This window comes from Heliangelus exortis, chromosome 2 (assembly GCF_036169615.1).
Source record: "Heliangelus exortis chromosome 2, bHelExo1.hap1, whole genome shotgun sequence".
In the NCBI taxonomy this organism is placed as follows: Eukaryota; Metazoa; Chordata; class Aves; order Apodiformes; family Trochilidae; genus Heliangelus; species Heliangelus exortis.
Genome location: NC_092423.1, coordinates 122,147,568 through 122,164,467, shown reverse-complemented (window position 1 = coordinate 122,164,467; position 16,900 = coordinate 122,147,568). Strand labels below are relative to the sequence as shown.

Here is a 16,900-nt window from a genome sequence, read left to right as displayed (position 1 = left end):
CTAGAGGTAACACTCCATCATTTGTCCTGTTCCAAATGGGGTCCAATAAAATGTTGTATCAGATCTGTTGCTCAGCAATTTCCCTAGTAAGTTTGTGTTTTTCAATACATCTTGTAATCTTGTAAATTAATCCCTTTTACCCTGAAAATCAGCATGTCAACAGCCAGAATCTTGCTGCAGCTACTCAGGTATGTACTCAGAGTTGTATTATTCACTTTTCAGTCCCTAAATTCCTTTCCCCCCTCCCAGTATTGAGTCAGGATTAAAGGGTGCATATGCACATATGTGTAGCTAGTTCTCTTTTTTATATTAACTCAATGCTAGATGTCACATCTATAGACTCAATTGGTATAGTAATCTTCAAAAACAACCAGCCTAAGCACTGAAAAGCACATAGCAGGGGTTATTCCTACATTAGGAGAGAAATAGTCTTGGTTTATTAATAGGTCTTCTTTAAGTCTCATTTCTGTGCTTTTATGACTACATTAGGTTTTCACCTCACATGGGCACATGTCAGAGAAGTAATGTAGCGAGAGAAGAGACAAGCCCTTTTTTCAGTTCACAGAACCCCAATTCTTTATTAATCACAGCTTGCTCACAATGACATACAGGAAAATAGCACTAATGAAGAGTAGAATATGCAGGCAGCAACCTCCAGGGGGGTAGGGACAACTTCAAAACTGCAGCTATTTTGGGGATGATGTGTTAGGTTTGGTGATACTGTACTTGGCACAAGCACCCTGTCTAGTCATTCCTCCTGCTTCAGCCCTCTTGGTCCTAGATGTCTGTCACTAGGTAGGGTTGGCTAACACTGAAGAGTTAAGGTCATGATGAATGGAAGTCAGCAGTGTCAAAAAAACTAAGGTAACAACTGGCTCATGGGTCCCAGGTGGTATAATTGGTAGCCTCTTGTACTATTATTACACAGGTAATGTCATAGCATCAGGTTAAGTATCATAGATCATGGCACCTACAGATAAAAGCCACTTGATGCTTTTAGTTGCTCCATCAATAAATTTTCAAGTGGTGAATTAAGCTCACTTTACAATTAGCATTTGTATGGCTGTTTGGCATCACCCAGAATTTGTCATAGCTTGATGGTCACAATGTGCCTCTTGAATTTGCCTCACACTGATCCCACTTGCTTTCATTCTGTGTCGCAGCTGTTATTTGTTGCCTCTCACCTCAAAAAGCAGAAGCAGCAAGGACTGCATGTGGTGATTTAACCTCAGTTACATAGCACACTGCAGAGCCCTGTAGTGTAAGTTGCATTGGAAGAAACAAACTTTTTAAGAGCCTTTTGTCTTGGACAGCTGAATGTGAAGTCACGATACCTGTGAGCTAATCACTGTTTCAACAAAGCTTATTGATGGCAAAGCAGTTTAGGTTATTAGGCAATGATTGGCCTCTAGCACCATAGAACTACTACTGACCTCGTGGTGGGTTTGAATGAAAGTCGCAGGGAAAGGAATTAGACGTGGGGTGCTTCAAATGAACAGACCCAGCAAATTCAACCGAGTGGAAATAGACAACATCAGAAGCCTGTTACAGGACATGTAAGATTATGAAATAACTTGCATAATGCAATACTTGTATTTTTTAACAAAAATGTAAGTATTTACAAAATAAGATCCAAGTTTTTTAAACATCAAGCAAATCATTCTGCAAAGAGACCGCATTCGTTTTATTTTTATTTTTGTTTCTTTTTCAAAGTTTTTTATTGAGTTCTTGATTATTTTTTTTTTTTTAATTTTAAACCATGTCATACATTTCCCATACTGATATCGCATGATCCATAATAATATAGGCAGGGGGAGTTTACTAATGGTGGGGATGGGTCACATCCACCATTGCTGTTTTCAGCCAGACAGTTCCACCTGGAGCTCCTTGTTTCTACGGACCTCTGCAGCATGCCTCTCCTGGAAAACAAGAAGGGAAAAATCAAATCTCTTTCTCATTCCACCTGCCCAGGGAGCCTCCTGATGACAACCTCTTTAGGTTGGGCATTTGATGCTTGTACAACGAGTCTTTCACAGTATAACCATCTTTAAAGAAGAGCCATAATCCACCAGACCAGCCTGAAGAATGTTCAATGCTTGCATTCTACTTACTCTCTGGAGCTCAGTCTTTTATCCTATATGGCCTTTCTTTTAGTCCTCAGCACCTCACAGGGTTTCATTTTCAAGGCCCACATAGAGAAGTGCTGCTTGTAGCATAAAATGTGCCAAGTGCTCATATTTGCCCTGTGAATTCCTAGATGTTAAACTAATTATAGGGGAGGATGAAGGGGCTTGGATGAATTGCTTGCACACTGAATGCAGAAGAACTGTTAGTTACTGTGTCATCTGTAGCATTTAGGAAAGGTTCAAAGATTTAGTTCCACCAAGATGGGTCAATCAGAGCATCTCAAGCATCCCCTTAGAATGCTGAAGCTAGCTGTCTTCTCTATTCTTTCTCTGGCTATGAGGGAGATGGGATGTAGTTACCAAAAGCCAAAGCTAGAGACTTCTGTCCAGCTTCAGCCATGCCATCTTCTCTTTTACAAAAGCAGGCATAAATAATTTAGACTTATATGATCCACTGTATGTTCAGATACTTCTGCAGAAAAGGGACTGTGGCCAGAAACAACTGTAAAATGAACTTAGGAATGTTCTACTTGGGGTGTTTATAAACCTATTATTTTTGGCAGCATCTAGGTTTTAGGGCTTTTGGTTTATGCCTCTCTTCTTTCTAGTGTTAAACTATCAGACTTTTAGTTCTTGAGTTTGATCACTGAAGAAAAACCCCACATAACCAAATGACAAGCACAGGGTAACTGCAGAAGCAAACATCTGTCTCTAGGTGACTTCAGATTTAAGGCATGCCATGCATTAGAGATTTTCTAAAGGTCAAAAAATCACTTAAGTCAACAGTTATCTTTTTATTGTCTGAGTTGACCTATGGGTCACAGGCTGAGACAGCTTATTGCATCAAGTGACTCTGTAAATCATGATTTCTTAGAAGATCCATAAATATGAAGGCTCGATTTATATGGGACTTATTCCTTCCTCCTCAGGGTGTCCATGGTTTAGTGCAGCTGTTGAAGATTTGGACTGAGGTATCTCACTTCTTTGTCTGCATATTCAGGGTAAACTGCTGTGATGGCAAAATGTATAGTCATGCAATTTTTAATTTGTCTGTACAAGTGTTTCCAAATAATTTATTATCATCTTTGTTCAGGAGTCTCCTTTGGATTTCATTAACATATGCCATCATATTTCTGAGGAAACAGGGCTTAGCAGTTTGTTAATATTAACCCAGGACAGAAAGATGCTTCATCTGTCTTTCCCATTTCTTTTTGGATCTCAAGGAAGGTTAGTTGGCTTTTCCTTTTGTTTTATAAACTTTGGGACATATGCCTGCAAACTAATATAATGCAAAAATGTCAGGCAGTCCAGATTCAGTTCCTAAGCTTGAGGATTATCGCATTGCTTACTCTTTTGTAACATAATCCTTTGGTTTCTGTTGTTCCACTTGCTCTGTGAGACTTCTGTCTCCACCAAAGAGGCAGAGGTATTTATGGGGAAGATCTCATTGAAAACTACTGAGAGCTATTTTCTTCCTTTTAGTCAATTTATTATCACACTATAAAGTTAATAATTGAAAGAAAAAAGAACTAAGTAATTTTTTTCTTAGCACTTCCAAATTTTCTTTAGAATATCTCTTGTATGGAAGAATTATTTTGGAGACAGGGAAACCAAATCTTCCATGGTGGGGTTTGTGATTTACAGTTTTTCTCTGTCTGTACCAAGGATTTTCAAAAGAAAATATGGTCTCTTTTAGTTCTAAGACTTATGGAATAAAAGGCCTCATTTAATGTATAGGAAAGGTTTATTTTCCCCTGCATGTTTCCATATTTTTCCTCTAAGAAACCAAGACCTACTGACACCAGACATCTGTTTGATTTAATCAATGACTTTTCTTAAAAGCCAAAATCTAAACACAAGTGATCTTTCATTTGTTCACAGAACTTCTTTAAAAACTAGAAAATCAACCTTTCTCTGAAGGCAGCGAAGGGTCATGAAGATTAAGGAACTAGAGCATCTCTCAGCCTCTTCTGTGAGGAAAGTCTGAGAAAGCTGGCACTGTTCAGCCTGGAGAAGAAAAGGCTCAGGGAGATCTCATCAGTGTGTGTAAATTCCCAAATTGAGTGCACAAAAGGCCAAGCTCTTTTCAGCGGTGCCCAGTGACAGCGCCAGTGGCAACAGGCAAAAACTGAAGCACAAGACCTTCTCTTCTGAACATCAGGAAACGCTTTTTCACTGTGTGGCTGACGCAACACTGGCACAGGTTGCCCAGGGAGACTGTGGAGTCTCAATCCTTGAAGATATTCAAAAGCCATCTGGACATGATCCTGGCCTTCCTTGAGCAAGGGAATTGGACTAGATGACCTCCAGAGGTCCCTTCCCTACTCAATCATTCTGAGATTGTGTGATTATGCAAGTTTGGCCTTTTTCAAAAGTGAGTGGGGGCTCTGATTAAAAAATTTCCCAAGTGCAGCAACTGAGAGAAGAGTTGCCCACAGCATCTCTTCAAAATATTTATTAGATCTTCCTCTCTGGTCTAAGATGAGGAGTGATGGTGTGCTTACCTTTTCTTGGAGACGTTCAATAAGAGCAGCTAGATTAGCTTCACGATTTTCTTTGATCTGTTCCATTTTCAGTATCAGCTTTTCCTCTGCCATTTTGCTGAAGTTGTTGTTCTCCTCCAAAGCCTTTTGAAGGACTTCTCGCTCATGTTCTCTCTTCTCTGCCAGATGTTTCAGCACCTGGGCCTCCTGGGACTGGAAACAGGGAGACATACAGCTGAAATGAAATATTCATGTCGAGCAAAAAACCCAACCCAAAGGGCAACAGTTCATTCAGTTTGGAAACTGTGTTAAGATTTGTTGTTACAGGGACTGTTTGGAAAGATCACTTCTCTGTATAAACCAGATTAGCTTCAATAACAGCTCTAGCTAAAATGTGCCCTAGGAAGCAGCAGAGAAGTGTCCAAAGCACAAGAAATTCTTCTGTATGTTGCTGCCCTGGGTTGTTTGGGTTACTTTAGTGGTTGCTCAACCTCTGACAGCTGCAGTCTGCAAGCCATGAGAATTTTGTTTGTAGAACTAGGTGGTTGGGGGCTGAAGGTACTTCAAGTGTTAAAAAGGGGTTTGCTGCTACAGCAGAAGTGTGTTTTTCACCCAGGTTGGACCATCTGTTAATGTGCTTTAGCAGTTAATAGCAAGCTTTGAAGTTTGCTGTTGTGAAAGACAACCGGCATCAATTCCATGTTTTTTTTCCTCATTATACTTCCCTTTGGCTTCAGTTCACTGATTAGGAAGAGGGAAAAATGTTTTATTCCATAGAAAATATATTAAAAAAATGATTCTAAGTTAAAAATCCAAATTCTGCATGGAAGATGAAAACTGTAGGTAAGAATTAAGTGGATGCAGCCTGCGCACAATACTGTGTCATTCTTCTTTGTTAACACATTGCTCATTGTTATTTATTTTACATCAAATTACTACCATGCAACCATTAATCCTAGGAGAGAAGCCAAAGAATTTGCAACATTGGGAGCATCCTCTAGGCAAGTCTACTCTAAAAGACAGTATGTTTCAGAGGGCTTATCTGGAAATAGTAAACAACATTGTATGCTTTTGAATAAAATAAATTGGAGGGAGTACAAGAAGCACACAGAAAACAGGAAATGAAATATGGCTCTGGGAAGATAAGTGTGTATTTCAGCATAGAGCACAATGCGCTGTTACCATTGTTATCTGTAAAAATGAATTAGTTTGAGGTCTAAATTAAGGCTTTAACTAATAATTACAATGACTGGTAATGAATCATATTAAATTCTACAACGTGGCTTCAAATGGAGTTGAAAAAGCTGCAATTCTTCTACATGAGTGAGATCCAACTAGAAGGAGAAGACAATTAAGAAGACAAGGTAAGATATACATAAAGCCAAATGCACTGATGAGACAAATTAAGCAGATTCTAGAAAAGACTGCAAAAACCCAGGCAGAAGATCTTGCAGCAAAACACTGAAGTGAAACATATCTGTCTTTTCAAGGTTGTAGTGGATTGCCTGAGATCAGAGGACAAGGCTACTTTCATCCCCCTTGGCCACTTAATGTATTTGCTGTCATCTCCTGCCCGATTGCAGCTAAGGGCCCTGGAGTACCTGCTGATGGGGATGGTCTACTGGAGTGGTACCTTACACAGACTCTTCCTTGCTTTTACCCCTTTTATAGCATATGCTGAACAGAGACTAATAGAACAAGCATTTTTCAGATCTTTAACTCAGGAAAAATAACTATTGTGCAGGCCAAAAGATGTTGGAAATGGAAAATCGCCAGCACAGCAAAGAGCAGAAGAGCATTGCTGGTGGAGGATGAAAGAAGGATGAGCCAAAGGAAGGCAGCTGGGCAAAGAAGGACTTTTGTAGACTAATTGGTAACAAAAGCCCCATATGTTTAACAAAAACACAAATAATTTTAATAATATAATAAAAATAAGTTATTTTAAACCAAAATATTTAATTTCAGACACCTACTAAGCATTTAACATTTATTTAACTGTAATCTATTTCAAAATGTGGTACAACATAAAACTGAAAGAATTGAACATATTCATCTTGCTTTATCATCTTTGGACCAACACGAGTGGCTCAGTTTGACCAGTGTTTGTGAAGTTATTCTATAATTTCTGTTTAATTACTTGTTGAATGGCAACTTATTATCAAATTTTGGAAAAATTATTGATGTTAACCTTTGGTTGCTGATACAACTTTTGTGAACCCTTTTCTTCAGTGAAAAGCAACTTTGATAACCTAAGAATCCCTTCCTGTTTGGAGTTCAGACAGAAAAGAGACTATTGCTACCAATAGCAATGTCCTTTTCTAGGAAATATTTAGGAATTCACTTGCTGATTTTGATGGCTAACATTTCATGCTGTTTAAAAATGTACATATAGTGTGTTATAAAATAATAGAAGTCTCAGATCTGTAAACCACACATTTCCAAGGACATAACCAGGGCCCATGGAGATGCTATAATAAAAAGTAGGATTTGGATTGTGCCTATAAACAGTATTTTTTAAAAGAACATTGGCTTTCAATTGGAGGTAACAAAATGCCTTTGAGACTTTGGGGCACTTGCTCATTTTTCAGGATTTATTTTCTTCCATTCAAACCCCTTGCCTTCTGGAACTACTTCTTGCTATCATAAATACAGAAGAATAGTGAAAAATAACATTTTCATATCAAAGTACACGCTGTTCTGGAGGCTATGCTGGCAGACAGCACATTCAAAAGTCATTTGTTCACTAGTGCATGATAATGAAGAAAATCCTTATACTCTAATTCAATATTTACTGGATGCAAATGGCATTGGCAGCAGTAAGAGTCTGAATGAAAACTAAACCAGGCCTCAGGAATGTCTGCACATCCAGAGAGTGCTTTTGCTTTACAATATTCCTCACATGACATTACTATTTCTCACTCAAATAGTCCAAGGTACCCAGGACAGATTCAAAATAAAGGGACACCCCTCCCTGCCACGAAGCATCCACGGGATGGAGTCTCATTTAGACTGATGTCCCTCTTCTCATGCTGTTGTACCCCAGCTGTGAGTCTGCCCATTTCCCTGATGTTCAGCCCCTTTTTGAAATACCCTTACAAAAATTTTGGAAGGTGGCCTGTGTGTTTGTACATTGGAGTGCCAAATGATTTTCTGTTCCCAACACATTTGGCAAAAGAACTTGGCCACCATCTCTGTTCAAAGTCCACTACACATCCAGAAATGGCTACATAAAAGGCCCCAGATACCCAGTGGGGCTGGGATTGACAGACTCCCTTTGTTGTTTGTGTTGGCTTTTAAATGCTGTGTTTGGACTCCCACAGTCTTGATAGAGGATTCCAACAGACAAAAGAATTTTTTTTGTTCCAAGCTCATTTTCAACATCATTTTGTCTGAGGTGCTGGAAAGGATAACTTCAAGTCGTTGATAGTTCATGTTCTAACACAGTTGTAAATGGCTTATGGTAAGTGGTTTTTGTACAGCTGTTGTGAGAAAATGAGGAAAAAAGGCTGCAAATGGGATTAAAGGTAAAGAAGATTAATAAGGAGTGCCAAGTACGAAAGGGTGGAGAAGGAAAAAAGCAATATTCAAGGGCAAAATACGCAGAAGACTTCTTAAATATAACAAGGCATAATCAATGCAGTTATGGCTACAGTATCTTAAGCTAGGGGTAGAGGAAGAAACATGTTGCAAAATATTTCTGATATAGATACCTTTGCCCTCAGAAATGTACTGCTGTGCTAAAAATATGGGTAATGCAGGCAAATTCCTATTTGTGTCATATTTCTAAAGGATCATGCGCATCCCCAGTTTTCAGAGATGAGTGCTTCAAAAAGAAATCCACCTCTCATACTTAGCCAGCAGATATTGGCAACTAAACACTCACTTCATGAGTTCAAAATTATTTATGGAAACTGGCTTTGGAGATACATAAATTTTGTATTTATTACTCACAGGAAGAAAATTCTACTTATCTGAGTAACTGGTTGTTTATTTTCTCACACTTATTAATTTTTTTTACATATATACAAAAATACAGAAGCCATTTATGCAGAGAGAAAATTAAGCAGTAAATCACCTCAGATAACTTCTTTTAAACTGTGAATTCTAGCTTGAATACATTCACCTTAGTTACTAGGACTCTTAGTTACTAGGAAGGGAAGCTACCAGTCACAAGAGTTTCATTTCATAACACATTCATTCATTGGCTGGATTTTAAAAAATTAAATTAACTTTGGTATTCTTCGGTGTATTGTGTATTTACAAGATACTATTAATGGAGCACCATGTGAAGACAGGATTAAAAAGCTCCTACTGCAATATAAATGCCAAGGTGAAGCCTAGATATTTATTAGTCAGAAGGTAAGGGTGAGCTGAATTACTGATGTTTTCAAGAAAAGGAATTGAGGCTGGGATTTTCCCACATGAAATCAAGGGAATGGACTCAAGTTAGACCCCCTAATAGCACTGGCTTCTTCAAAGAGAGAGGCTGAGGGAGCTGGGGCTGTTCAGCCTGGAGAAGAGGAGGCTCAGGGGAGACCTCATCACTCTCTTCAACTACCTGAAAGGAGGGTGTAGCCAGGTGGGGGTTGATCTCTTTTCCCAGGCAAATCTCAGCAAGACAAGAGGGCACAGTCTTAAGTTGTACCAGGGGAGGTTTAGGTTGGACATTAGAAAGAATTTCTTTACAGAGAGGGTGATCAAGCATTGGAATGGGCTGCCCCGGGAAGTGGTGGATTCTCCATCCCTGGAGATATTTAAAAAGAGACTGGATGTGGCACTCAGTGCCATGGTCTGGTAACTGCAGCGGTAGTGGATCAAGGGTTGGACTTGATGATCTCTGAGGTCCCTTCCAAACCAGCCAATTCTATGATTCTATGATTCTATGATTCTATTGCTCACTATTGCATCCTGTTGCTTAGTAGGAATACTATTATTTTTGTTACATTAGCACCTCATAGTGAGGACTCACTGTCCCAGGCTGTATGCAAATACACAGGGAGAGGCAGGTCCGCTCCCACAGCAGAGAGACAAAAAAGAGACATAAAAGAGACACTCCAAAGAGACAAAAGAGGGGATGCTTCTGCTCCATGGGGTGACAAAGGAGTGAAATGGCCATATGTCAGGAGAGCTAGAGACAGTTGAGCTGCTACCATAGAAGAAGTCTTGCTTCTACTGAAACCAGAGGGTGCAAAATTTTGCTTGAATTTGCATGAGAATTTTTTTTTTTTAAATTCCTCTCTGCCAGTGGAGAGGAAACAAAAATTAAGAGTCCATCCACAATGTGAAGCAAACCCCCTCACTTTCTCTTCCTCAACTGGCAAAAAAAATTCTGTTCTCAGGGTTATGACCCATGGAGAGTGAAAATCGTATTGGAGGGATGCACGAGGTACCACCTGAGTCCTCTGCTCAGTGCTCCCTGCCTTGCTTATGAGGTTCTTGCTCTGATGAAGTCTGAGGCCTGACCTTTCAAAGTTGATAAAGATGAATGCCAGTTTATCTTATGATGTTTCATTAGCAGCAAAGCACATGGCAGAGTATGGGGAGAAGCTTTGCCAGCACTGGGATGTATGCAGCCTCTGCTCTGAGACAGACCTTTGTGCCTAACACCAAGCCCTCTCCTAGCTCATAGCAAACATCCTCCTGCAGCTGCATTACGTTTTTTGGATGAGGAGTTGTGGAGCAGCTTGTGGTTCTGGCTATCTTTGGTGAAGCATCATGTATGGAAATGCTATGGTATAAATCAAAATGGGGCAGAAATACCCGGTTCCGGTACTGATTCCACACATAATGTTGGGACCTTGGTGTGGAAAAGCATCTCGTGCTGTATTCCTTCTCCACACAAGCCCAGCTGAGGGCCAGCAGAAACAGGAAGGGAGATGAGTAGATGGGCAAGACAGGAGGCAAATATCCATGGGCACTGCCTGTCCTCCCTCCCAGCCTGCTGGCTTACACATTACAGGAAGCCAAGGAAGGAAATAAGAATGAGTTGGAAGAACAAAGTAGGCTTCATTTTTGCCAGGGAAGGTGCTGATTCCTTCTCTGCCTCTCCTCTTGCCTGGAGTGTCAGTTTTGTATGTCTCATGCAATTTCTAGGAGCCTTTTCCCCCCAGCAGCCTGCTGTACTGTGACATTAAATCATGGGTGGCCTCTTCAGTGCCGAAGGAGAGGTGAACCAAGGAGCTGAAGGACTGGTTCTGGGCAGGCTGTGGGGCTGGCTCGAAGGGCCAGTGAGTTGGGTGCTGAAGCCTGATGCAGATTGTGGCCATGGTGCTGGCAGAGATGCCCTGGGCTGCCTGCCTGCCTGCTGCAGGGAGCACAGTGAGTGATACCCAGGCCAGGCTGCACAGGGGGCTTATCTTGCAGCATTTCATAGTAATGACATTAAAAACTCATCTAGTTATAAGTCTATATCCAAAAGCATGGAAGCTAAAAAATTGTTCTCCCACTTTCTTTGTGGCACTAGACACTAGGGACAAGTCTGATTCAATTTCATCTCAATACAAAGTCATTAAGAGGATTTAATTACATATGATTTCTCTTCCATAACCCAAAGTCTAGTAGAAATGTGCATCCCTTTGGTGCTTCATTTTTATTCCAGTAAGTTGAACATGGGCAATAAAGATACATAGCTCAACATGTGACTCTTGAAAGCTGCACATCAGATGCAATCATAGCTAAAAATTCAAGGCCAGTGGATAAAAATTGAAAATGCTAATGGCTCCATAAGAAAAAAACTTCTGCTGCTTGCAATGTCACTGTGCTCTAATTTCTTAAGTGAGAAGGATGAAAAGATCTTTCTGATTATCCACCAAGGTGGGAAAATATAGCACACATATGCCAAAAAAAATAATGGGATAAAAATGACATGGTGTAAAGAGGATTCTATAAATGGAAAGGACGAATCTGTAACTAGCCCAAATAGGTGTCACTGTGTAGTGCAAAAGGAAAAAAATTCCTCAGGTGAAACTTTTGGTTTGGTCTGAGATTATGAGGTCACAGTGACTTCCAAGTGAGGTACACAAAAAAGGGGAGAAAAAGAAAGAAGCCTATAAAAGCTTATAAGGGAATAAATAAGAATGATAATCAGGAAACAGCATTATCAGGAAACTTCTGTTGTACTGCTGTAGATGTCTCATCTGTTAGAAAATTCATTAATGAACACTGCCTAATTAACAGAGCAGAACCTAATTCCTAAACAGTGTGAAATCAATTAGTATTTTTTCCAAAAAAGCAATTCTCATCCATTAGTTATACTTGATTTTAATTAGCACTGGGTTGGAAGGACATGATCTACTATGGTCATGTCTAACAGCTGCTGTGCATAGATTGAAAAGTTTGATAAAAAATGCCATGCTGGATGTCAGAAAATCTCTCTGGTTTGTCTAGCAGAAGAAAGTAGAAGATGCTTAGGAAAACTATAGATGAATTTGGGCAAACCTGCCTGGTCCTTTCCTTGATATGTATCTATATAACTCTGTATCTCCCTAGCTTTCAGGAATCATCAAGTTATGTATTTTCTGAGCCAGAGGCTGAATTCATAGAATCGTTTCTTACAAGGTATTGCTCCATCAATTTTGCTATTATCTTTTTGAAAAAAAAAATATTTTAATAGTATCTAAGTAGTCTATAGTAACAAATAGAATGAAAAGGTGATTCCCTCTCTCTGTTCCCTCTCATTGAGTGTTTCCCTCCTTTGGGTTTCATAAAACAGAAAATAATTCTTCATATTCATCTTTTCAGTGCCATTACCTGGACAGGCTGGACTGATGGGTGTATGAGGTTCAATAAGGCCAAGTGCTGGGGTCTGCAGTTGGGTCACAGCAACTCCATGAAGTGCTACAGCCTTGGGGAAGAGTGGCTGGAAAAATGCCTGCTGGAAAAGGACCTGGGGGTATTGATTGACAGCAAGCTGAATGTGAGCCAGCAGCATGCCCAGGTGGCCAAGAAGGTCAACCCTGGCCAGCATCAGAAAAACTGTGGCCAGCAGAACCAGGAGGTGATTTTCTCCCTGCACTTGGCACTGGTGAGGCTTCACCTTGAATACTGTGTTCATTTCTGGGCCCCCCAATACAAAAAGAACATTGAATTGCTGAAGTGTGTCCAGGGAAGGGCAATGAAGCTGGTGAAAGGTCTAGAGGACAAGTCATATGAGGATTGATGGAATGGGGATTGTTTAGTCTGGAGGAAAGGAGGCTGAGAGGAGTCCCTATTGCTCTCTGCAGCTACCTGAAAGGAGGTGGGTGTTGGTCCCTTTTCTCAAGCAACAAGCGATAGGATAAAATGGAACAGACTTTAGTTTCACTGAGGGAGGTTTAGGTTGGATATTAGGCAAAAATTCATTACCAAAAGTGTTGTCAGGCACTGGAACAGGCTGCCCAGGGAAGTGGTTGAGTCACCCCTGAAGATAGTTAAAAGATATGTGGATGTGGTGCTTAGAGATAGGGTTTAATGATGAATTTGGCAGTGCTGGATTAATGGTTGGACTCTATGATCTTAAAGGTCTTTTCCAACCAAAGTGATTCTATGATTCATGACCTTGTAGACTTTTACCTTATCTTCTACCTGTGGTCTCTTTCCAAGTTGACAAGTGGAATATTTATCTTCCCATGGAAGATTTTCTGTTCCTCTGGTTGCTTTTTTATCCTCTGCAATATGCTCCTTTTCAGGCCGAAAATGAAGGCACCAGTTGAGATGGGGGAGAACCAGGGATTTTATCAGTGGGTAAACAAAGCAGTAATTTTATCAGTGGGGTAATGAAGTTTTCTGCTCTGTTCTTTGTTTCTTTCCTAGCAATTTCTGCTGCAACGCTACTGTGAGGATCTTGTCTACTAAAAATAACTCAGTTTTATGTTCATTCAAAATTAATATAGTACCAAGAGGAAGAAATGGCAGGTGTCTGTATTGCTATCACTGATTACCAATTTATTGCATAATGAGCTTTTCTTTAGGAAGAAATGAACAGTAATGAAATCAATGAAATGAAATCTCTGGGACATTCAATTTCTATTTTCCACTACGTATACGCATAATATCAGGCTTCTTAATTGCTTCCATTTCATTCTGTGTCTGTATCTTTATTTTAGAATTTGTACTTGGTAGAAGCACTTCACAGGTCAGTCTTTGGGGCGCATCATCATTTGGGGGTATGAAAACTCCTATTTCTGGGCAGGTGCTAATGCAAATTAGTATTTCTTTCACATACAGTCATGTCCTTTTACTGAAACAAATCCTCTGGCAGAAGCATTTCTCTGAAAGAAACAAAGGTGCTAATATGTATGCATTAGAAGTAGGGTCCTGTATTAGCAAGGCAGAAGAAGTGGCAAATGTGGCAAATGAATTGTTCAAATTAGTAAGGTCCAGAATAGTCACTGCAAATCAAAACTGAGGGCCAGGTTTTAAGGACCTGTCAGTAATCCACTGACATCACTGGACTCACATCTCAGCATGTAATCACTGCAATTGGTTTCTTGGATGCAATCCTGATTTAGTCTGAGAGAGGTGGAAAAACAAGGGAGCTGCTTATGTTGGAGCTGTACTATCTGTGGCATATCTGCTGTCCCTGGACTTCTGTATACATTTCTGTCCACATCTAATGGCCACTGAACACTGAACACTGCTAAATGAACACTTCTAGTTTTCAAACTGATAATTCTGTCTGGCAATAGTGAGTGTTTTATTGGCTTTGCCTGTCATTCTCCAACCTATTTGATCTGGAATTTGGTCTTTTATCTTCTGGAAAGAAAAAACAAAACAAAACAACAAAACCAACAATCTGAATTATCTCTGCCTCAGAGCAAATGAAGGCCTCTTCAATACATCATTCATGATGAAAGGGAAATAGTCAGTGTGGGCTTCCTGCTGCACAAACCCAGCATTTGTGCTAACCTCTGTGAATAACATGTAATAGCTCTTCCAAACCCTATGTGATAATCTCATTGATTATGAAACAGGGCTTTACTGTTTTAAGTAAGGTCACAAAGAAGGTAAGATTTACTCCATAGATAACCCTGTAAGGCCAAATTCCAGCACCACTGAGATTGTCTGCTAGAAATGCCTGTCTTTGTAGCTGTGCTATACGAGCATCTTCATCCAAATGTGTGGTGAATGGTCCAGAACACTCTTTAGTTAGAGCTGACATGTTTCCATACTGCATAAGTAAAACTTTTTAGTTGCCTCAGGGAGGTCTCTTAAGTGATTTCCATAGACATTACAGAGAAACAAGATCTGGTAGCCCAGACAGTAGCTGTCAGAACTGCACATCCATCCCTTAAACTTAGACTTCACTGGTTTTCAACTGTTCTAGAAGCTCTGAATGAACTACTTACACTCACACAGAAAGCATGCATGTTTGAACCCATTTGGGCTTTCTATCAAAACCATCTATATTTTGTGACCCATACTTCCCAACCATCAAAACCAGTGAGGTTTGTTTTGAAGCTTCTGAAAGAAAATAAATTTATTTGTTTCTTTAGACATATCGATAATTTTTTTCTATTCAGGTCACTGTGATTCAGTGCTGGCAATGGAAAACACCAATGGACAGCAAACTTGGAAGTTATTCTGTACACTGCCAGGGTCAATTTATAGCCTTTTTTTTTTTTTTTTTTTTTTTTTTTTTTTTTTTTTTTTATGGAAAGATACCTTTCTTCTCTCCTCTGCAGCCTCCAGCTTTTTCTGGATCTCCTCAAGAGAGAGTTCTTTCTTCTTTGGAGAAGCTAAAGTTCGTGGTGCTTCTGAGACCGGAGATGGTGGCTTTAGGATCAGTTCAAAGGCCTGGCCTGAGGCACGTTTGTTGATCTGTTTCACTTCCATGTCTGCACAATAAAATGAGAACTGGTAAGCTCTTCAATACCACAGAGGTATCGAAGAGAGGAGAGAAGCAGCACAGACATTAGTATAGGATCAGAAGCACAGACAAAAGATTTAGCATCTTTGCCTTGGGCATTTTCAACGCGATGGCAGATTATGGGCTGAAAACTGTTCTCAGGAGAAGAACATTCCATTTTATCAGTAATAGCTTAATTATACCTTAATCTCATAAAGATAAAACTTTACAGCAGTTTTGGAAGCTTATTTGGGTTCTGTGTCATTTCACACCCCCTGTGAGCAGAGCCCAAACTGATTAATTTTTTAAGCATGCTTTCATCTTTTCTTCGTTTCCTTGGGAATTACATCAGCTTTGAAGAGCTGTAATTCTCAGATGGGTAGTAGGAAAAGTACAGCTCAGTATGAGAGGGCTAGTTTTAAGAGTTTAGTTAGCTGCTGTTAGGAACAATATCCAGCATCACGGGTAATACAGAATCAGTAGAAGTTAATAGACAAAATCAGCAATTGAATTGTTAAAGATTCATTAACACTATGGAAGGTGAACCGAGTCATTTCCCAGCACTAGCACATTTTTTGACCTGCAGGATGATTGCCAGTCAGTCACTCACCATCATACTTATAGATGTTCATGTTGCGTGGTTCAGGATAAAAACAGGAGCAGATCAGGGAGAGCATGGACAGCTCCTTCATCTTTTCCTTGTAAGCTGAAATGAGAGACCATGTTAGCATGCTTCACTTCCCCAGATCCTCCTTAGTGAATCTATAACTGAGGTGACTGGCTGGGGACCATCAAATCTGCTCTATCATCCTCCTGGCAGGTTTCTCTAGAATATTAACTTTCAAATATTTATTCTGAAATATATGAGCCTTTATCAAATCATACATGAGATGCTCAGTACTGCAGAAACTGCTTCTGATCTCTTATATGACCTCAGCCTCAGGTTTAACACAGACAATCCTGTTTGGTTTCTACAAAGTGAACCTGGCTACCAGGAAATGTATTTAGCCTTGGAAGAGAGCCATCACTCCACTCTCTCCTAGCAGGTGGAGAGAAAGGAAGCTCTTTCAAATTCTCTGACGTATCCAAATGCAATTGACAACAGCTCTGAAACACTGCCTGCATGTTGCCATAGGCAGATGCTAAAGACATTATGTGTTACAAATGAAAATGTCATCCAGATAATTAAAAATAAAAGCAGAAATGAGGATACATTTATCAAATCCTTTGCATAAGGTCCTTAATATGCGTGACTACTTGAAACAAAGGTTTTTATTCCTTGCTTACTTGCTTCCATGCTCAGGTCTAGTGTATACCTGCTGATGCAATAAAGACCCTTGTAATTTACTTTTGAAGTGTTACCTTTACTGACTTTGTAATGTCTATAGGCCCATGGACTAGTCTATAGGTCAATGTCTATAGGTCATGGACTGAGAAAGTCTTGGTCTAGAAATGGTGATAGCAAT

The 16,900-nt window shown here is 39.9% G+C and overlaps 1 protein-coding gene across 1 annotated transcript in view; it reads right to left on the bottom strand.

The window, feature by feature from the left end:
- Positions 1–549: 549 nt before the first annotated feature.
- Positions 550–16,900, bottom strand: part of STMN2 (stathmin 2) — a 43,173-nt gene continuing 26,822 nt past the window's right edge. The window contains exons 2-5 of the mRNA XM_071737825.1: positions 16,045–16,140; positions 15,251–15,423; positions 4,631–4,822; positions 550–1,919 (exon numbers count right to left, since the gene is read on the bottom strand). Coding sequence (XP_071593926.1) covers positions 1,860–1,919; positions 4,631–4,822; positions 15,251–15,423; positions 16,045–16,140 — 521 coding nt within the window. The 3' untranslated portion in view covers positions 550–1,859. The remainder of the gene's footprint in view (positions 1,920–4,630; positions 4,823–15,250; positions 15,424–16,044; positions 16,141–16,900) is intronic.